General features: G+C 51.3%; 4 protein-coding genes and 1 pseudogene across 5 annotated transcripts; 2 read left to right on the top strand and 3 right to left on the bottom strand.

Moving 5' to 3' along the window:
* Positions 1-258: 258 nt before the first annotated feature.
* STEHIDRAFT_151129 (uncharacterized protein) lies at positions 259-1,032 on the top strand (the record flags this gene model as incomplete). The annotated part of the gene is made up of 1 exon (XM_007298361.1): positions 259-1,032. One exon carries the CDS (start codon positions 259-261, stop codon positions 1,030-1,032), a length of 774 nt encoding a protein of 257 aa, XP_007298423.1.
* A 1,583-nt stretch (positions 1,033-2,615) lies between these two features.
* On the bottom strand, positions 2,616-2,699 carry STEHIDRAFT_t2 (annotated as a pseudogene). The gene has a single exon. The product of its transcript is annotated as a tRNA-OTHER (tRNA).
* An 836-nt stretch (positions 2,700-3,535) lies between these two features.
* STEHIDRAFT_88429 (uncharacterized protein) lies at positions 3,536-7,909 on the bottom strand. Its single transcript, XM_007298154.1, has 8 exons — positions 7,586-7,909; positions 7,465-7,480; positions 7,107-7,194; positions 6,741-6,764; positions 6,313-6,549; positions 6,120-6,212; positions 5,594-5,719; positions 3,536-5,536 (listed from the first exon to the last, which is right to left on the bottom strand). The coding sequence occupies exons 1-8, from the start codon at positions 7,696-7,698 to the stop codon at positions 5,307-5,309; spliced, it is 927 nt and encodes a 308-aa protein (XP_007298216.1). The 5' UTR covers positions 7,699-7,909; the 3' UTR covers positions 3,536-5,306.
* An 806-nt stretch (positions 7,910-8,715) lies between these two features.
* Positions 8,716-10,958, top strand: STEHIDRAFT_126750 (uncharacterized protein; the record flags this gene model as incomplete). Its single annotated transcript, XM_007298360.1, has 5 exons — positions 8,716-8,740; positions 8,806-8,859; positions 8,929-8,991; positions 9,075-10,355; positions 10,465-10,958. 5 exons carry the CDS (start codon positions 8,716-8,718, stop codon positions 10,956-10,958), a joined length of 1,917 nt encoding a protein of 638 aa, XP_007298422.1.
* A 4,003-nt stretch (positions 10,959-14,961) lies between these two features.
* STEHIDRAFT_46422 (uncharacterized protein) lies at positions 14,962-16,979 on the bottom strand (the record flags this gene model as incomplete). The annotated part of the gene is made up of 4 exons (XM_007297940.1): positions 14,962-15,119; positions 15,299-15,378; positions 15,561-15,714; positions 16,664-16,979. 4 exons carry the CDS (start codon positions 16,977-16,979, stop codon positions 14,962-14,964), a joined length of 708 nt encoding a protein of 235 aa, XP_007298002.1.
* Positions 16,980-22,115: the final 5,136 nt, after the last annotated feature.

The raw sequence follows: 22,115 nt of genomic DNA, 5'->3' as shown, positions 1-22,115 counted from the left end.
TGTCACAGCAAGTGTTAGTTTCTAGCGCCACAAGGACATATTGAGTGGCGGCGGAGCTTGACCCGGGATCTTCCGAGTCCGCAATGCGCCAATATAAGAGCTTTCAAATCCACCACCACCACTACCACCACCACCACCACCACCGCCGCCAGCACCAGTCTCTACCGCTGTAAAGCGAGGTTATACATGACTGCTCTACGTGCACTCGCATAGATATATTACCACCACCACCACCACCACCATTTTGCCCCTATCTTCATGCTGTCGCCTCGCATCGGACCCAACAGTCTTACAGAAAAGTTCGGTCCTTACCGGCCCCCAGTATTTCCTCCTTCTCCTGAGGAAGAGAATAGCTCTGGCGCGAAGATCTCCTTTCCTGACAAGTCCAACCACGCAGCCTGTGCCCGCTTCAGGCTACGGCGGAAAGCGAGACCAGCCTCCCTAGGCCTGACACTTCGCACGCACGCTCTTTTACACTCTCACTCTGAGGATTCACTACGCATCGTCGCCCTCGAGCGTCAGGTTCGCGATCTCCGTGCACGCATCGTGCAGCTAGATCACGACTTCAAACTGAAGCTCAGCACTCCTCCTCTATCCCCTCCCCCACTTCCCGCTGATGCATCCGCTGCGGTCCCAAACAAGGCATCCCTCTGTCTCACAATACCTTCCTTTTCCGTCACCTCTCTTCGGTCTACGCCGAACGCTGTCACTACCGCATTCGCTCGCACATCCTGTTTCGCCGTCAATTGCGCTCGCAAGGTCCCTTCAGCGGCTCGCCACCTTCCGCTCCCTTGGATCTGTTGCGTGCTCTTCGCATGGTTGGCTTTGATAGGATGGTGGAAGGCACTTTCCGAGCATTCAGGAGACGTCCCGTCTGTGCTCAGGGTTGACAGAGATATGGAAGAGACTTTAGGTGTTGAAGGACTGTCGAGTTTTGTACACAGCCTTGGATTTGACCCGAATCCCGTGTATCTGCCCCTTGATAGAGATGAGTACCTGGTTGATATTGCGGCCGCCGCCCGAGACTTGTAGACTATCATTTGTACTGTTATCATCACCACCACCACTTTTCCTCTGTGGCCTCTGTACGTGTACTGTAGCTTATGTACATCACCACCCTTTACTTACGGTCCGACGAGGCACGTGTGCCTGAGCTATGTTGTAGCGTAGTCGGCCTGATAAATCTGATTCTCTGTTTTTTCAAATATGAACAACCACCATCGTCCTACCACTGACAGCCCAGGATTGACTTAGTCTGGTATCGCGTGCAGTTTTTTTGTCTGACGCGTCAAAATACATCAATAAACTCTTCATCAGATCCAGACTTGAACACGGTGAGTTTCCTTCGCGTGATTTGGAGGCTAGCAAGCCCAGTGTCGAGCGCGAACCTGGAGCAGCTTAAGACTAACCTACTGTGACACAATAGCTCTATACCTCAGATCTATCTCTGGACGGATACAATCATAGTATTAGTAATACTAGCAGCGAGCCCGTGCTACGCACAGGGCATTCAGACATGCTACTTGAGCAGTGATGAATGCTTACTAGTATATAAAACAGGAACCCCTGTCAGGTCTGCCTCGAACTCCGGGTCGAGGCGCTATCGCGCCTCAACCCTCCATTCTGCACAGACCCTCCAAGGGTTCTCTGGTTTGTGGTAGCGTAAGGTGGTGATACTCAGACATTTCGCTCTCCAGCAAACTATTGTCAAACAGCCGTGCGGAAGCACGGGCACATGCTAGTCCTATAGCTGATATCGAGACAAAAACACATTCTCATTGGCTGGCCAAGCAGTCGGAACCATCTGCTGAGTAACCGCGCAGCTGTGCGACAACGCCACACTGTCGATTCTCGAAGTTTCGCGAAGTGGCGACAACGGTAGTATGCCGCTGAGGGCTGCTGAGGGTCGTTCTAATATAAATTGGCAGCTCGTAGGTTGCCCGAAGTTCCTCATACACACCACAGGCATTATCCACGATACGGTGGACTGCGGTAATTCTTGCTTCCACACGGCAGACTCGGATAGGTAGCCAGTATCCAAGGAAGCCGTCGTGTAAGGCGAGGAATGCGGAAAACCTTAATCGTCCGCATCAACTCGTCGGCAAACGCCGGCGAGCGAGTGGGCGCGTCTCGCCACAGCTCAGAACGTGTGTTTGTGGCCGGTTTGTGGCCCATATGTGAGTAAAACAGTTGTATGCACGTACTGGGCACAAATAAAAATACCAATGAGTACTGTATATATATTATGGTGTGTATTGATGGATAATGGCCTTTAAATAGTTGGTGAGCCCATAGTACAATATTAAAGTCAGCCAGGAGACTGAAATATATATATTGGGCCTCCAAAAAAAAATACACCGTTCCTGCACAGAGCTTCAAGTATGCTGGGGATCCCATCGGAATATTTTTGAGGTGGAAATGAATATGTTTGACATTTGTTTTTGTTTTTTCTTTGGAGTATAAGTTTAAGTGGTATAAATCGGAATATAATTGTATTCGTTAAAGGAGAATAAGTGAGTACAGTTGATAAGTAAAATGATCAAACCACATGTCAACGTCAAAGCGGGCAGGACGGCGTAGAGGGTGACAGAGTAATAAAAATGTAGGAACCTCAACGGCACGCGTGCAGATCGAACCAACAACCTCCCGAGCGTGGTGGCGCACGATGCGGCCGCGCTAAACCACTGCGCCACCAGGCCATATTCTTACCCCAAAGTTTATGCCATATATACTACCCACTCACCCGACATCCCTCTATACTACTGCTCCTCCCCGTACTCAGGGACCGTGATTAATGCATCCCCATCACTTAATGCACTATATGACACAATTGATTGCATTTTTTATGCCTTCAACACTCACACAAGTGAGCTCATTGGACATGGGCCACAGACACTGTAGTGGGCTGTGGCGTGACGCGTCAACTCTCGCGCCGGCGGTTGCCGACGAGTTGATGCGGACGATTAAGGGTTTCCGAGGAATGCCGACCTCTTGCTTTCTCCCTCGCGCAGAATGAAGAGATTAAATAGAACACGTTCTCCCTGCCATTAGACTGAGCAGCACACGAACAGGTACTTTGGCCTCTAGGTTTTTGGCTCCCGTGCTGCCAATGTATAGTCGTTTTATGCGCCACGAAGCCTTCGTGAATCACCTTGGCCCGAAGGTATTTTGACAGTTTGACTCCGTGCACTGGCAGAAATTTCGCGGAAATGCATTTGGCTCCCATGTTCGAAGGTGTTTGGCCACCATGCCCGAAAGGTTTTGTCCTCATGTTCAGGGATTTTTGGCTCCCCGAATTTTGAACAGCTTTGAAGTCTAGACATCCAGGAGCCACATTGGATGTTCGCCACACGATTATTAGTCATATACATATATTGCCACGTGGTTTGTCTCCACGTGGTTTGTCTCGAGACAACTGCCTCCACATTAATAGTAGATTGCCTAGTCTCTCTAGTGAGTTACATTAATGTTGTCTCCTACCAACCCCACTCACGCCTCCTGTTGCCAGAGTCTGTCGAGATACGTCCCAAATGTTGAAAATGGACAGGACTCGACATCTACCATCCGAAACCCTCTCGGAAATATTCGCACACTGTCTGCCCGCCCCAGTCTTCGACCCGTACCTTCTAAGTAGTACCAGCCCTCGTGAAGCCTTGGGATACGCACCGTTTACGCTCTTAAGAGTCTGCAGTAGATGGAGGTCCATCGTGCTTGACTCTCCACGTTTGTGGACGTCCCTCAGGCTCCCCGACATACCTGAGACGAGAATATGCGCCGACCTGTTCCTCATCGAGCTGAAAAATTGGCTGTCCAGGTCGCACGAACTTCCGTTATCATTCGGGGTAAACATAGGCATGCCTTCCGCGGAGGACGCGATGTACGTGGGACTTTATCTCCTTCTACTATTCGAGCACGCTCCAAGGTGGCTCAAGATCAGTATGCACCTTGGCTTCTCCGAGTTGTTCGACGTACCCATCTTTCCCGCGATGTCCGCAAGTACGAACTCCACACCTCTTCTCAAGAAATTGACTTTATACGCCTCTGGTTATCTCCCCGAATCGCAACCCATCATGACCCATTTTCGCAATTCGCCCAGCCTCCGATGCGTCAACCTTCGTCATTCCATGATCACAGAATGGGCACTTCCTTGGGCCCAGTTGAAGACACTTCACCTGGAACGGGCTGCCCCCGCTGTGTCGCAAGAGGACGACTTCGACGAGGCACCCCAATTCGATCCAAAAGTCCTTCTTGACATGTTGAAGCAGTGCATCAATCTCGAAGAACTTCGGTTGTGCATGCTTTCCGTCCAGGGACTTGACGATCCGGTCGATCCTGTCATAATTCCAGCTCTCCTGCGACTCGACGCGGAATTCATCGAACCAGACGGCACCTTCTTCCACACCTTCTTCAGCACCGTTCGAGCGCCTAAGCTTGCCTCCCTCAAGATCGATAGCCAGTACTTACTCGATGACCCAAATTCGACCCCGGATTCCAGGTTCTGGCGACGTACGCCAGTCGATCTACGCTCCGCCTTCCTCGCCTTCCTTTCACATTGTGCCGGGTCAATGCGGGAGCTAACGCTCAAGACAGGCGTCGAGAAGGACACGTTCATCTCTATCATCTCCACCACTCCCAACCTCACTTCCCTGCACGTATTCGACACTTTCCATATTTCCTATTTCGAGGCCTTGACTCTTCAGTTCTCCGCGAACGGTCAAGACGTCGTATCCGGTCGCTGCCCACATCTGTCTTCTATCGACGTAACCGTGGACATCCCGCACCGAGAGCGATCGCATCCGGTGTACAAGAACACTGTGTACTCGAGTGTGGTGGATATGATCGAATCGAGGTGGAGGACTCCTGCCGGAGTGTTGAGCGGTCGAAGAGCTGAGAGGCTCGTCTCGATCGGACTTCATAAGATGTTGTTGCGGAAGATGGAGATGGAGAGTCCGGGGCTTTGGACGCGGCTTCAAGCTATGGGAGACGAGGGACTGGTGGTCAAGTCGCGACCTTGATAGTTACACGACATTGTTCATCGTCCGCTGTTATTTCTTCGTTCATCTTTTGTCGGTTCGCCGCGAGGACGTTTACTGTCTGCTTTCCCCTTCTTCTTCGGGCTATCTTCTTCCATCGCTTGATTTTTGTCGGTCAGTCGTGAGGATGTTTAATGCCCGCCTGTGTTATATTTGTACCAGTATGTATAATAAAGTACCGATCTCTGCCTGTAACATCCTTTCCTCAAAATATACGAGCCCCAAGCCTCGAAACACCCTCATCCTCTTCCCTCAAGCCTATCGCCCCTCTCATCACGCCATCAAAACTGCCCACCCTCCTCCCCTCCGCACCTCCTCCACCCACTTGGTCTCCTCCTCGTCTCCTCCTCCCTCTCTTTTCGTTCCTCGACCCCCAACCAACCGCATCTCAACCTCCTCAAACACCTTTATCCTTTTCACGATCTCGAACCCTAATTTCTCAAACAGCTTTATGCTCGGGATATTTGTTTCGGAGATGCGGAGGACGAAATGGCGGGGGTGGACTGAGGATAGGGGAGAAGACGGGGGATGCGGTTGATGAGTTGAGGTCGTATCGTTACGAGCGGGGTGATGTGCAAGGTTCGAGTCATTGACATTGGGCAGGGATAATGTTGTAGGCGAGGTGATGTAGGTCAAGAAGAGACCGAGGGCTGCGTGTGCGAGGTTGCGTCGACGATAGGCTTTGTCTGCACATATTTGGAGAGAGGTTATCAGCAAGGACTGGGATAAGGGGTGAAGAGGATAAGCGAGTTAAATTAGTAAAAGGGAGAGTGTATGCTCTTTTCAGCCTCGAGCTCAAGGGTCTCGTCTGATGTTAACATGGGATGTGGCGGACTTGTCGACGATCTCTTTCTTTTGAATGCTGCGTCGTCGCAATACACAGCACTCAGATGCATATGAAGACCTCCCAAGATCTTTGTGAGTGCTCTGTCGAAGACAAACCCGCCAAACACGAACGCATATATCCAGTCACTCGAACATCACGAAATCGAAACAAAGCTCCAACCCGCCCATAGCCAGGCTCACAGAACACCCCATCTCCGAAACTCCAAAGACCAAACGAATGAAAGGAAACTAGCCACGCACCAGCGATCATAATCTCCACCTCCGCCTCGAACTCTTCCTCTTCTTCCTCCCCCTCTTCTCGTCCTTGATCTTGTTCCTTTGGGATCTTAGCACCTATAAATAACGATATCAGTAAGTCCACTCCTCAAATCCCATCCCGTCCCTGAAAATGCGATCTGAACAGCCCTCCGTGCGTGTATGCAGCATAACTCACCTGCCCGCAGAGAAGGTAGCGTCCCCTTCAAAAAAAGATTCACATCCCCGATCATGGGCAGTGCGCGAGTCCATTCCGGGAGCGGGAGTGGGGTGGTCGGACCGTCGTGACTCTGAATTGGCGGAGGGGCGGGAGGTGAGGAAGGCGGAGATGGGGGTGGAGCTGAGGCTGTGGTTTCGTTCGAGATAGACGTGCCGGTATTATTTGGGTCACGAGCGAGGATGATGAACGTTAGTTCTATGGAACAGTGAATCATATAGAGGGTCGAAGAGCGGAATCGACATCGAACCGGTGCAGCGATGGATATTGCACGTGAGGACGTGTTCCGTGTTCCGTGGATGAGGTGATGATGTTCAATGGGACAAAGCAAGTGAATCAGTCAGCGATAATACTAATTCTGTGCGTGTATAAGAGTGTAAAACACTGACTATCTTCATCCACCTGCCACTTCTCTATGTATTCCGTCCGAGTGAAGGGAAAAACAAGGCAATCAGTCAACACGGTTCGATTCGATTCGGATTCTACCTTTCGCCGTCCACGCAGAACAAAAAGGAAAAGCAGAAAGAAAGACTTTCATCCGATCGACAAAGTCAAGTACTGTAGATGCAGCCCGATGGCAGACGCATCACATCAACGCGGAGCCCAAACACTCGGACTCAAGCTTCATGCATCATACTCGGACCAGAACCAACGAATTCACCTCCCTCGACTCCTGTATCTATGTAGCAAGACCCCAGGACGAGAATGACAGAAAGCCGGTATTCGAATCGAAGAACCATATGCATGTGACACACCTTGCATCCCAAACTCCTCCTCGACGGTCAGTTCCTCGCTCGCGGTCAACTCGCGCAGTTCGGGGTCTTGCATCCATTTGTGATAGGTCTGTCGTCGTCCGATGAGGGGAGAGGCGGGGGATAGGGTAGGATACGAATGAAGGAAGGAAGAGGAGGATATGGGCAATGGGCGAGAGATGGTGATAAATGGAGACGGATATGGTTGAGGACGAGAGTTAAGGATGGGAAGCATGAGTGATCGGAACCGGAACGAGAAAACGAGAAGAAACGAAGATGAGGGTCAGTTTCGACGGTGTGGCTTGAATCGAAGGTCCCAGTTCGCTCAGCGAACGGACGAATGGATAGTGGGAGGACATACGGGGACGTGTTCGCGCCTTTAGCATACATCCAAGTATCCAAGTAGTAAGTACCCCGTTTGCGACTCAGTCAGGCAGGCCCCTTGAATGACGATGGGGACCGATAAACGAAAGCCCACGAACCTATATGGCACGAGCACGACGGACGGGCCAACAAGGATCGTGTTCGTATTCGTTCTCATCCCAAGCCTTTCAAACTTCTTGTCCGAGTCTTCGACTTGAGTCTCCTGTGACATTCAAGTTGTCTTTTGCCCAACTTTTCCCTTCAAGCAACTTCAACTTGAAGTTACTTTCTTTGCAGCTTGCTGGCACAGAAGCAGACAGAGAACAGCCCAACGACCAGAGCTCGAGAACCGACTAGATCGGAGGATCTCAAGTCAATGTCACCGTGACGGTCGCGAGACCCTGCGGCCTTGAGGTCGACAGAACTTGTGGCGAGTGAACGAGTTGTACAGTAGGAAAGGAAAGGAAGAGCCTAGGGTCGGGGAGACCCGGGATTCGACTCTGCTCAAACGGACGCTTATCGATTAGCATTGGCCGCCACCCAACCCATCTTGGGATCTCATGATATCATGTGGCGTCGCAGCTTCCGGTTAACGTTGATCGCAACCAAATCGCAACCGCTGACCAACCCAGGAGCCTGGTATCACGGCGGGGGAACCACTATTTAGAGCACGCTAAAGGTATTTCTATTGTGAAATCTATATTTTATACATAGAGGGAAAAATGCAGTCGTCGAAATACCATATTTAGCGTAGTTTGATGTGTAATCTATAGTTTTCCTTTAGATTGTGCTTCAGAGTTTCCCATGTAGGAGGCTGATGAAAGAATATGGACCCGAACGGATGATAATACTTGGACTACAGTCCTCAAAAGGAAGATCTATATATTTTAAAAGATCACATCATCCTCTCATCCCCTCCTACCCTCCCTCCCCCCCGCGACCGGCTCCCGTGCACCCATGCGTTGGTTCCGAGGCTCCGACAGACTTCCCGAGGCCTCTCGCAAGGGAATGATACATTCATTCAGACCACTTTGTACACCGCCAATCCGAAATGATATCGGAAACAATATTCGCGGCCTGATGGTAGCCGACGGTCGGTGCCGATGTTGTTCTGAGACTCATCCGAGCGCCGGCCGATGCCACCTCATTTCCGTACTGAGCTCATTTCGAGATCAGGACGCCAAGCTCGGTCGGAACAGCAGGCGGATGACGGCATCGCGGTGCTTCAACTCTTCGTGAACCACTCTTCATGGATGGTGAATATCGCAAGAAGAGTGAGTTGCTGCTCGCCGTCGTTCCTCTTCGTTACTATGGCTGAAACGTTTCCCCCTCCCTCCAGAGATCGTCGATCTGACCGAACAAGAGCTTGTTACACTCGGATTTCTGGGCGAAAGTGAGCTGCTTTCGTCGTTATACACACACGTCCATCTCGCTCACTCATCATTGTCCGTCCACCTCGTAGATGCTCTTCCGGGAGTCAGAGATATCGTCCAAGCAGTGAGGGCTGACCCCGGCCGCCTTGGCTGTAAGTCTTTTTCAGTTTTCTTTATTTCTATGCCCGTTTCGGTTCCCATGTGCTCACCATCCCGTTTTTCGTTCTCCTTTCAGTCGTCAACTGTTTCCAGATCGACTGTCTGAGGCGCAAGTACGCACCCCAGACTCCCACCCAAGGACGTCCTGGGCACTCTTCTACGTCTCCCACCTCTCCGTCCTTTCCAGTCTCCCCCGTCCTAAGCGACGCCGAGACCCTCTTCTCGCAACTCAGCAACAACTCCTCTGCCCTGACCGTCGTCCCTCCCGACCTCATCTCCCAGTTCGAGATCAACTTCTGGTACCACGGCATCTCCGGCAACCCTCCCAAGCTCTTGTGGCGCTCTGATTTCGAGACCAACGAGTTCCCGCTCCCGAAAGTCGGAGACCGCTTCTTCAAGGTCCCCACCAAGACCGCTTATGGCGTCTTCAATACGCGTCTCAACGAGGTCTGGGATTCTACCGTCGCTCCTCAGATCATGGACTCGCTCAAGGCTCGCGGTCTCAAGTACTCGGCGCTCAAGACAGCCCGCTTCTCGACCGTCGACGAGGAGGGCGGCGAGGAGACGTTTGGGCCCATCGTCGTGTGGATTGCCGTCCGTCCCAACACCACCAACGCCGAGGCTGTTCGCGACGCCACCCCTGACATCCTTCACATCCTCAACGACGCCCAGGTCACCGGTGTGGTCGTCGAATGGTACGAAGGGAGTGTCGAGAGGCTGGGCGGCACGCCTCTCGTGAGCGTCGCGGATAACACCAGCCCCACCTTCGGGCTCAACCATCCCTTCAACACGGGCCTAGGCATCCCCATCGCTAGAGCGTCCGACGATGCGCAGGGCACCGTCACGCTTCTGTTCCGGGAGGGCAAGACCAGCGATGGCAGCCCCAGCAACACGACCTTCGCCCTCACCAACAAACACGTGGCCACCCTCGTCACGACCACCCATTACGACTGGGACGCCGCCAACCCTCTGAGCATCCTTGTCTGCGGTGAGCGCCGCTTCGGTCGTGCCTTCGACGAGGTCGAGGACGCCCTCAACACAAGCCTCCGCGACGCCGTCCGACTTGCCGCAGAGCTGAAGGAGTTGGAGGCCAAGGCTGGCGGGCAGACGACCAGGGCCATGCAACGCAAGCAGACCGCCCTGGACGACAAGGACGAGGACAACGCCACTCTCCAGGACTTATTCGACCAAGTCGTCGAGACGTGGAGGGATGTCGACAACCGTAAGCTCGGCCATGTCCACTGGGCTCCTGAGATCTCTGTCAGGGTTGGCGACCGCCCTTACACTCGAGACATCGCTACAGTGGCTGTCGATGAGGAGAAGCTCGAGAACTTCACGGGCAACATCGTCGACCTCGGTACGTGCCGTCTTCATTTCCTCCTTAACCCCCTCTTTTTTTTCTCTCTCTCTCTCTCGTCATTCCAATCTCGTTTACTAACTACTAAACATTTTTTAACCCACTTCAGGTAACCAATACGACGCTGGTCAACTCGAGGATCTCTTCTGGCCCGTCGACACCATTCGCCAGAGCAAGACCATCCCAGCCAACCTCCAGCTCCCCATCCGTCGCGCTCTACCTCGCCGCCTCGTCATGAACCCCGATACGGAAGGCAAGAACGGAGAGCCGCTTTACGTCGTCGCCAAGTATGGCAACACCACCAAGCTTACGTTGGGCAACTACTCCGGCATGGACGCCTACACTTGTACCGAGTTCGGACTCGAGTCCCGCGAGGTCGTCGTCTATAATCGCAAGGGCGCTGGAGACTTTTCGGCCAAGGGCGATTCCGCATCTCTCATCTTCAACGGCGACGGTGACGGCCTCGCCGTCCTGCACTCGGGCATGCCTCGAGGAATGCACAGCCACGTCACTTACGGCACGCCCCTCTGGTGGGTTATCAAGCTGCTCCTCGAGAAGTATCCCTCTGCCGACTTCTACGGCATGGAGTACACCCTCGACTGAGCGCAAGCACCATCCAAGCTCCGTCGTCGTCGTCGTCATCGTCGTCGTCCTCCCCACCCTCTGCCCCCACTGTCCTTTCTCCTCGTCTTCCGGTTCTTTTTTTTTCCCTTTCCTTGTCTCGTTGGTTCAGACGCGTGCTTGATACTCGATTCGTCTGCTCATCGTTCGTCCCAATTTTCTTTCTATCCTTTATGTTTTGTAACTGACGCCCCTTTTTTGATCGTTTAGGTCTCTGGCGGATTGCACGCTTTCGTCTGGTTCTTCGACGTCGTCTCAGCTCCCCCTCTTCTCTTTCAATCCCTCTGGTTCTTGTTTCGTCGTCCGGTTATCGACGGAGCTTGGTTGACGTCTTGATTGGTGAATTGCTGCCCTGGTGCGTTCTCTATCTTTCTACTCCGCAATCTGTTCTGCCGACTGAAGAGTGAACCTTTGCGCCCAGGAATTTGATCGTCGATTTCTCGCCCAGGTACGTCGGGTCCTCCCTCTCTCCCCCCCCGTTTCTCAATGCGTGCGGCTTAGAGTCCCCTTTCTTTTCAGCCTTTCTCGTCGCGTAACCTTGCTGTCTCGTCCGCCCGGACTGTACGATTAGTTTGTTCTCGTCTCATTTTTTGTACTAGTAAACCCTCCTCGCCTGCCCTTCCAACCCCCTGGCTCGCCCACCCCGCTCCAATGACCTTGTAAACCGTTGCTACGTCTTTGAAATGAACACTATCTGTGATGTCGTTGTATACGCTGCCGAGCAATGTGACTAGTTACGTCGACCTTTGGACAAGGTAAGAACTTGTCGTTGGATAGCTTCAAGCAAGTAGAGGTTTATCACTTCGCCGATGCCAACCTTTTCCCCTGGGAAAAGATTCCCGAAAAGGTTCGGGAAAAGGACATCTTTTTTCACTTATTTGTGACCCAGAAAATAATGTAAGATAGGGCTCATCGACGGTCCGCCTACCTCCGGTGTGGCACTGTATTGCGGGATAATTCACTCTCGCGTTAATAACATTGACAGATTTCGTTTTCATGCTTTGTGTCCTTAGTGATTCTTGTTCAGAGATGTATTTAGAGAAACTCTGTGCAGCCAGAATTTTTGAGATTTCTATTTTTGTGTCTCGAGTGAGCCTTCATTGAGAGAGTTGTCCCCCAGCTTTATTAACCAAAGTAAAGGCCTGAGGTCAAAAATCCAAAAATCCATCCGCACAGAGTTGTTAAGAATACGTCTCTGAAGGACATTTCTCAAATCATACAAGCTCGAAAATGAATTTTGTCGATGTTATTAACTTTACAGTGATTCCCATCCAGACCGCGCCACACCGGAGGTAGGCGGACCGTCGATGAGCCCTATCTTATTTATAGTTTGGAAAATGTAATGGAAAAGATCGTCTTTTCTGGCAATTTGTTTGCTCCATTGTCCTCAATGAAAAAGTTCTATTTTTGTAGAACAAAAGGTTTCATTGACTTTTAGGAAAATGTAGTCTTTTCCTACCATACAAGTGCTTTGAAAATATCATATTTTTCAGAGTCTTTTCAACGACTGAAAAGGGAATATTTTATGAAACAAAAATCTAGCCTTTTCTCGAGCAAAAAGGTGATCTTTTTGTGGGGGAAAATGTCGTGCCCACACAGTGCCCACACCATGCCCACACCGTGCCCACGCAGTGCCCGCACCACAAAAAGATTGCCTTTCTGCTCAAGAAAATGCTGAATTTTTGTTTCATAAAAGATTTCCTTTTCGGTCGTTGAACAGGCGACAGAAATGTCAATGTTTTCCGAGCCCTTTGACTCTGAGAAAAGACCATGTTTTCCCGGTGGTAAACAAAGCCTTTTATTCCACAAAGAGAGGGGACTTTCAGAGAGAACAATAGAGTGGAAAATGTGACAGAAAAACTCGTTTTTTCCATTACATTTCCTGGGCTGAAAATACAATATTTTCTGTCATGTAATTACATCGGAAAAGACAGTCTTTTCCGTTGCCTTTTCGGAGACCTTTTCCGAGACGAAAAGGGTGCCACCGGCGAAGTGTATGCGTATCGTTGTGAAACTCCGTTTTCCCTTCCAAGTCAACCAAAGGCCGAACATGACGTTCTGCACTGCACCACACTACTCATCCTCACCCTGACATCGCAGTCGATCTCGATTCTCATGACTACCCTCGACATACTTATGCGCCCCACGAACGTCCGCATCACTTGAGTACCGTCTTATTCTTATTATATGTAGTGACCCGGGTTGATTCTCCGCTGTCGATACACTCAAGCTGGTGCCGCGACCGTAATGATAAGTCAGTATAATCAGAGAAATTTACACTTGCCTGTAAATTCCAGTAAATGGCCGCGGGTGATCGAGGACGTGCCGACTACCTAAGCGATGGATGTCCGGAGTGAAACGAGATGAGGTCGCTCAGCCGGGTTCTGGGTACACGTCCGTCGCAGCGCAGACGTCGTTCGAGTCACCATCCCTTGAGAGCACGATTCGAGGGTCGGGAGTGTGTTCTGACAAACAGAGTATGTAGGTGCATACACAGATATAAATAAATCTTTGTTTCTCGTATGTGTGCGGCTTTGGCAAGGCTTTGGGTGGCACTGCAGTAGCCACTTTCAGTTGTGTGTGGCACTTTCTCATCGCGGGCGCCGCAGGCACGAAAAATGGTCACCCAAAAGGATGTTCTGAGTATCAAACGCGCCGCAGGCGCCAGAAAAAATAACTTCTATCGAGGTGGCGATCTCGCGGCACGAGAGAGTAGCGAAACGTCCCAAGTGCGGGCCTGTGGCACTGTCCGATACACATCTCGGACTCATCTCGCTTACAAAAAATTTACAGGACTTTGATCGCAAGCAGCTTCTTCAGTAAATTTTCTGTAAATGTAAAGTTCGGCACTACTTATTTCACTTATTCCCGCCAAACGAACGAGCTCTGCAACTTATTCCTTAAATTTCGGCATGGCGTCAGTGCGTTCAAGCCCGTCTCTTTTGCGCATCGCGCTCTATATTTAGCGGCTGACCAGCTTTCGTCCATCGTGAGGTCTTGGTGTCATCGCATGCTCTTCGGCTGACCTTGGACTTGCTCGCCATCACTCAAACTTTTCCGGGCCACACGGTGCCATCTGGTAGCCTCTGCCTCAAAAATTGAGAAGAAAATGAACAAAAACTTGTATATAAAGACACTTGCAGGTACTGGAGGTCACTCAAAGTAATCACAATAGAGGAAAACATATGATACAAGCATATATACCCTGAAAGTATCGAGACGAGAGGGAGAGCAACGAGAGTAATGAAGTGTTCGAACACTGGAAGCAAAGTGGCGGCGCGCGAAGCGCGCCGCCCAACGGAGGCAGGTGGACGCACGTGGCGTGGCTGTGCCGTGCCGCGGCCGGCCGATCCATAAGTGATCGACGGCTGCGGAAGCGCCCGGAAAGGCGAATTTCCCGTAAATTTCTCGACATAAGTCTACATGATAACTTGAGCCTCAGCAGAAGGCAGAACCCCCAAAACTGCCACGGAGTCCACGTCAGAACGTCTCAGAGATGCCGCTGCAACTTGAAAAGCATGGATTAATACAAAGGCTGATGAACTTGAAGTTGAAATGGAACGAGTCAGGGCGACCAAGGAGGAGTAGCGGACGACAGACGGCGAGGACGAATATCAGACGGCGAGGAGGAATATCAGACGACAGACAATCGACAATCGACAAAAGAAAAAAGACACTTCGGAAGGGAGTCGGAGTAGAAACAGGACAACTTGTGCGAAGGGACGAGGGAGGGTCGGAATAGGAATAGGAACAGAATCGAAAAAAATTGTGAAAAAGGGGAGTGATTATGAGACGAGAAAGGGTGATGTAACGTAGAACCATAAAACCAGAGTCGCACAACATCCTCACCACTCAGGCTGCAGTCACCCAAAGACACTCGGAAAAACCTAGATCTTCCTCACCATCCCCGTCCCCTCCCCACCATCCCGCCGCCTATCACCTTCCCCTCGTTCCATCTCTTATGTCTCCCATACGCATCGTACACCTAATCATTCCTCTTCGCGATCTGATGCCCCAACGGCAACATAAACGCATCGTCCACCGTCAACAGTTCCGCCGCGCCACAATAATACGCGATGAACGCCGTGATGGCGCCAAAGACGCCGCCGGCGGTCGTGACGGAGGATTTGCCTGTGAAGTTTGCTGGTGGGTGGGGAGGGAGGGGCGGCGTGCGTAAGTTAAACGAGAGCGGAGATCGACGATTGACGAGGAGAGGAGGTAGCGGGAGGTGAAAGAGAGGACAAAGTAGGAAGATAAAGAAGAAGAACGAATGAAAATCAGCCACGCATCACTCGAGTAGAGGATATGAAACGAAGACGGACCGATAGCGAGCAACATAAACGTGATCGTCAAAAAGCCAAAGAGCGCCAAAAGGCCGATACTCCGCCTCAGACACGACAGGCTACAAATGCAAATGCAAAAATCAAGCGCGTCAGCGATCTCGTGTCTCTCATCTCGTTTCCCCATCCTCCCCCAACCCATCCTCACGTCCCATCGTCCCATCGTCCCATCCCTCGTTCTCTCATCCCACACAAGACCCAACGCAGAACACTCAAAAACTCAAGAAAAAAGAAAGAAACCCACAAAAATATAAAAGTAACAATCATCCAACTAATCAAAAATATCCCAATCGCGTTCGGCTCCTCCGATGGGTTCTCAGTGAACGCGTCCGCGATTCCAGAGCCGGGGATGAGGATGGTGGCGTAGGAGAGCCAGAAGGCGCCGTAGGATGAGAAGGCTGATGGGCGGGGAAGGCGGGGGGTGGTGGGTGAGATGGAATTTGTCGGTTCATTGTGTTGCGTCCATGTTCGTGTTCGTGTATGCGTGTAGATGTCCAGTCCGTACGTACGTAGAAACGGAATCAAGAACAAAGTCAGCAAACCCGCCCGAACGAGAGCGACTTGTCCAGAGACGCAACTTCAAATTGGCGAATGGTCAAATGGTCACGAGAACGCGCGAGGCGGACTGAGAAAACCGAGATTTAAGCGAGCAGACATGAGATTCATGCGAATGCCGCATGATCCACTAGATCATAATGGTCACGAGTGAGTGGAAGCACTCGACAGAAGCACGGGTCAAAATGAAAAGTCGACCATGTAGATGTAAAAAGCTCCTTCTCTTCAGGCGCGCGTCACTTCGTGCACTTGATTCTTGAGCAGCGCAAAACGGACGAGCGCCAGAGAGACAGCTCATGCGAACAAAGGTTTCGTGCCCCCTCGCATCTCTGAAAGATCCACCCCGGGTTCGTGGTTCGGGGTACAGAATCGATTCGAAAGGCTCGATGAGATGACAGGATGGAAGCCCCAATCGCAGCAGTTTCTCCGATTCGAGCGAGCGTCCAAGTCGAGCGCTCGAAAATATCCGACTCCAAATAAAGTCACGGATGGCTTATTCGCTCGCATGCCTATATCCAGCTATATCCTCGGACCCGGGCACCGGGCATCAATCCACGATGCACAGACGCCGATTTAGATTGGCCGATAGAAGCGGCGAAGCAGAAGCGAGGGGATGACGAAAGACGCGAGAATAGAGCGCTGCATGGGATTGGAGAGCTCCATTGACCCTCGCTTGTGATTGTAATGGATCGATGGGTGTCCACATAAGGGCCGCGATAGCAAACATCGCGTCTCGCAGTAAAAAGAGAGAAAGAATGGAATGGAAGGACAGAAAAGGAGAAAGCAACTGACCAGTCGCACCAAACGTGTTCCCGACCGCAAACTCCCACATGCCCGCCAGTAGCTGCGCGAGCCCACCACAGAAAAGTGCCATACCGACGACGAGGTTGGGCGTGGCGGAGGACGTGCCATGGGTGTTGCAGTTATAGAGCGAGAGGATGAGAGTCGTGGACGCGAAGGAGAAGAGGCCACTATTCGACGGGTATGAGTCGATGTGATGCGCAGAGGAGAGGAGAGGAGAGAGGGAATACGGACAGAGGACCGGGATTGCCGAGCGTGCGGCGGTTGGGGGACAGGGAGTAGGGAGGGCCGGCTGCGTAGTTGACATGGCCCTGGCCGTACAGCTGACCGTTGTTGAGCGGGGCGTTGGCGGTGTGTGGCGGGGGCGGGTTCGCGTTCACCACCGTCGTTCCTTTCTCGATGTCGGCCATCGTCTGAATCGTCTGCGGGGATTTGGGAACGTTGAGGAATGGGACAAGGGTGAGACAAGTGGGCGGTTCAAGAGCAAGAACGGGCGCGGGGGAAAATACTAATAGGGCGCGTCGATGGGCTTTATAGTCTACGGCGCCTCGCGAGCCGGGCGGTTCGCGTCTTCTGGCGTGGTCCCATGGGCATACCCAAGCTGAAGCAAGACAAGGCAGGAACGATCACCGTCAGCCATCGCGTTCAATTCGTCCCTGGAATTTTACTTTCCCCGCATTCATCTCACCCCACCGGAAAATCATTCCCGTCTGGGGTAGGCCCCTCGTGATCTCTCGATACGGTTTAGCCGTGGGAGCGAGACAGCGGAACTGCCTTGCTCATTCTCAAATAGGGGCTCATGCCCTCCGACCACGTCGTCCTCCACGTTCGTTGACCTTGTATGGTCAGTCTGAACGACGTACGACGTCCATTGGAATCGACTACGTATGTCAGTGTCGATATTGTCAATAAAAGTCTGCGTGTCACTTACGAGTAGACTCGATGCCGCACTACTTAATCAATCGGAGACTCAGCACTTTCTCTTGTCACTTGAGCACCCCGAAGAGAATGAAAAACCACTACTCATGCACTGCTCTCTTCTCGATCAGACTGCCCAGTCATTTACGGTGACCGAGACCTGTTTTGAGTACATACGTCTTCTCATCCATCAGTCGTGATAAAGGTCAACTGTGGTTGATCCCCGGCGCCAAATCCCCGCCAGCCTTTAGACTTCGACGCGTCGCTCCTTACATGAAGATTTTGATTACTTCTTCGACTTCGTTTAACTGCTCTCGTCGTATCCTGTGAGTCAATCTGAAGCCTAAAGGGGTACTAGTACAATGGACCACCAACTCACAGCACTTACTTGGCTTACTTGTCTCATCCGTTCAGCTGACTCTCGAGTCGTTCATGTGCTAACAAGCCCGAGTCCTATCCTCTTTTCTCCTCTCCAGATTCATTCAGGGGTCCGGTCATCTAGATCCTCTGAGTCTAATTCATGAGTCACTTCATCTTACGATACGGGATGCATGTCGACCTCCGCCGGGATCATCGACCCGTCACACTTAGTATTCGAGTGCCAGTGGCCCAATACATGTGGCGTTGGACTTATCGGAAGGTGTGCGCACATGCATATGCATCCTACGTTCTGCAAGATTCAAGACGAGTGCCAGTAACCTGCGGTCAACAATTCCGATTCCACCGTGCGGAGTCGACGCCACACATTTAAATTGAGATGAGGTGGCGACCAATGATAATCGATAACCGCCCATAACTAAGACTATTAACTTCTTGAATCGTTCCACCAAGATCCCGGCTCTCTTCCCTTCCCTTCCTTCAAGTTAAACTTGAGTCGGATTGGAATCATTGACATCCTCGGGCTCTCGCAACGTGACCGGGATCAACCTCGACTTGAAACCCCCGATTCGACTCTCGCGCACGAATTTTGATGTGAAGTTCGTCTCTTCGTCTTTAGACTTTGTCTTCTTCTGTGCCGTGCTCTGAGAAGGAGAAGGGTACACTGGCAGGGCGTGGTCACTGAAACTCCAAAGGTAACACGTGACAGCATAACCCTCGACCAGCTTCGAAAGAAAGACGTCGCTCACCTGGACATTATCTCAATAGAAAGAGAAAGAGAAAGAGAAATAGAAAGCCTGAGAGAATGAAAACAAACATGAACACGATCCTCGTCGGTCCGTCGGTCGTTCTCGTGCCTTATAGGTTCGTTAGTTTCAGTTCTCGTATAACTTATTAATCAATCCCGTTGTGGGACCATGAATATCTGAATGGGCTCACGTTTGGGGTTTTTGGATTGTGGACGAGGAAACGGCGTACTTACTATTTGGATACGTGGATATATTATAAAGGCGTGAACACGTACCGGTACGTGTTGAGTTATCCATTTATCTCCATTTGTTCGTCGTGCGGTTTTAACCCTTCAGATCACATCATCGAAACTGATCTGTGCTTTCACTGGCATGTTCTTCTCGTCTCGGTTCCGGTCACGTTTCTCAACATCAACATCTTCTCACCCATATCCATCTCCATATCAATTTATCACCCACCATGTCCATCCCCTGACCCCTCCTTCCCCGTTCTCTCTCCTTCCCTACCCAATCCATCATCGGACAACGAAACAACGAAACAACTGAATTCCAAACGACAGACCTACCACAAATGGATGGAATCCCCCGAACTTCGCGAGTTGACCGCGAGTGAGGAGTTGACGGTCGAGGAGGAGTTTCGGATGCAAGGTTCGTGCTTTGGCTTTGTTTTAGTTAACTTAGGTTAGCTTAGGAGGAGAAATATGAGCGGGGGTCTTGCAGGAGAGATGAGCGGGGGTCTTGCGGGAGAGATACAGCGAGGGTCTTGCAGGAGAGTGAACGTGATTCGTAGGCTCGCCGAGTGTTTGGGCTTGTCGTTCTCAAGTCGATGCAAGGAGTCCTTGTGGACTCGGCTCGTTTGTTGGATGTTGATCGAATCGAATCTAATCGAATGGAACCGTTCTGGCTGACTGATTGCTTTGTTTTCCTGTTTGTCCCCCCCCCCTCCCCCCTCGATTTCGACTTCAGCTTTGCCTTTCATCCTCAACGTCGTGCGACAGAGAAGTTGCAGACGGTCGAAGATAGTGAGTTCTTTCTACTTACTCTTATCTACACACAGATTCAGAGACTGATCCGCACGCTGACTTACTGACTTCCTTCGTCTTCGTCTTCGTCCACTCCAATCTCTTCATCTCATGACCTTATCCCTCCGTGCGATATTCACCGCGCTGCCGTTTTGGCGTCGATGTCGATTCTGATCCTGAACGTTCAATCTTCGACCCTCGGCTCGATATGATCCACAGAACTAACGTTCATCATCCTCGCTCGTGACCAACACGTTACCGGCACCTCGAATAATACTACACTACCACCTTCCTCACCACACCCCTCCACCTCCGTCCGCCCAAAGTCACGACGGTCAGATCACCCCATCTCTATCTCCATCACCCTCGCCGCTCCCGCTCCCACTCCCAGGATGGCCCCGCGCACTTCCGATGATCGCCGATGTGAATCTTTTCTTGAAGGGTACACCACCTGAGATGCGAACGGGAACGGATGGAAAAACAGGTATGTATGTACATTATACTTAGCATCATATCATCCAGTCTTTATGTTCTATTCCTGGGATGGGGCGAGATGAGACGAGAATGTCATCGACCCCACCGGAAAAACATTCCCACTATTGGGTAGACGCCTCGTGATCTCTCGATACGGTTTAGCCGTGGGAGCGAGACAGCGGAACTGCCTTGCTCATTCTCAAATAGGGGCTCATGCCCTCCGACCCACGTCGTCCTTCATGTTCTACCCGGACTGAGTTGCATGGTCGGTCTGAACACCGCACGACGTCCATCGAAATCAACCACGTCTATCAGTGTCTATTTATTCAATAAAAGTCTGCGTGATGCAGCATCAATGAATCGGAGCACCCGCTCTGCTTGATGGGGAGATGTGTGTCCGAGTTTGAGGGTAGGGCGCCACATCCGCGTCGATTTTGTTTTCGAGCGTGGCGGCCAATCCGAGTCGAGATCGTTTTGCAGTCCTCATGCAGATGATCAGACTTTCTACTCCGGGCATTCCCGATCTTCGTTCTTTCCTTTCCTTCTCTCGTCTTTCTCCTTGTTTATTGTTGATCATGATCCAGGATCTAGCTAACTTCGACGTCTTCTCGATCATGGCCCCTAGGCCCTTCCTCTCTGATACCGTACGCCCTCCCTGCTCCCTCCATTCTCTTCCTAGCGCACGCCGCCAACAATCTGTCTTCTCCTCGCATATGAACCCCTAGGACTTCATGCTCCATTTGTCGATTGCTCATGACTGATGCTGATATATGAACAGCCCTACCATGCCTGTAAGAGAGACCTTGAATCGCATGAGTGGACAGCGAGTGGGGAGAAGTATGTACGAAGTCTGTTTTTCACCCATCCACCCATCCATTTATAATAACGGTTCTGGTGTCGACTCACTGATTGCCCGACCCATAATGACAGGGACTACTACGTATACTTCTCGTCCGTCACTCAGCCTCTTACTTCTTCGTTTCATGACCAGCCAGCTAACCGACAACTCTGCTGACCACATCTATCCTTTCGTCCCGTCTGTCCCGACTGTCTCGACCTTGTCTTGATGTGGATGCGCTCGATTTGAGTGCTCCGATTTTCTCTTATGCTCAGGCTCTTCACATCACACTTGCATATTCCGTATGCATTCGATGCACTGCTCATAGATCTAAGTAACATCCATCATTCTCGCTTGAGAGTGGATCCTCGAACGACTTTTTAAAAAGGTCACGGAAATGCCCACTGGCAGCTTTTTTTCGTCTCCTTTCACATGAAGTACCTTTTCGGCACCGAAAAGACGAAGAGAAAGATGGCATTTTCCGCTGAAAAGCGCCATATTTCACCCTTTGTTCGTCTTGTCGACCCGAAGAAAGGAAGCCGAAAGACACTAGAAAAGGTCAGCCACGCCATGGCGATTTCCACAAAAGCTGATCTTTTTCAAAGCCTTTTCGAGCACGTTTTCCCTACATACCGAAGACGTTGCTCCTGGGGAAGTGCGTTGTCCTTGGCATGAAACGGTGTGCTCTGGCCTCCATAGTGAAGAGGAACGATTGTCTTCCTCGATCTTTGAGTCTGGATTTCGAGACCAGCTCTGGCCGACCGTAACCCGTGACGTGAGGATAGCCGTTCACTATCACATCCATCAGCTGTTCTTCCGTATTATCCCTATGCGTTTCGCGGTGCGGTAGGTGACACAAATGAATGCGGGGTAAATACAACCTACAGGGGCGAATTGCATGTCGCGGCTTCAAGAGTTTGTACCCGTGGTTGGCTGACTAGGGGTGGGTGACGGCGATCGACCCTGCGTCCTCTCCTAGGGGCTGTCACATCTGCTGAGACTTTCGGCGCACATGGACATGGGACCACATCAGACGACGTGAATTAACTGGATCTTCAGCTCAG

The sequence above is a fragment of the Stereum hirsutum genome, assembly GCF_000264905.1.
Source record: "Stereum hirsutum FP-91666 SS1 unplaced genomic scaffold STEHIscaffold_1, whole genome shotgun sequence".
Lineage (NCBI taxonomy): Eukaryota > Fungi > Basidiomycota > Agaricomycetes > Russulales > Stereaceae > Stereum > Stereum hirsutum.
Note: the sequence above shows the minus strand (reverse complement) of the source record. Positions and strands in the feature narration are given on the sequence as shown.

Bases quoted from the DNA above. Each gene is read 5' to 3' on its own strand.
- STEHIDRAFT_88429 (XM_007298154.1), bottom strand. From the start codon at position 7,698: ATGTCACAGGAGACTCAAGTCGAAGACTCGGACAAGAAGTTTGAAAGG. The intron at 6,765-7,106 runs GTGTGTCACATG...CGGAATACATAG, and splicing joins GGAGGAGTTTGGGATGCAAG to AGAAGTGGCAGGTGGATGAA. The intron at 6,550-6,740 runs GTCAGTGTTTTA...ACTGTTCCATAG, and splicing joins GTGGCAGGTGGATGAAGATA to AACTAACGTTCATCATCCTC.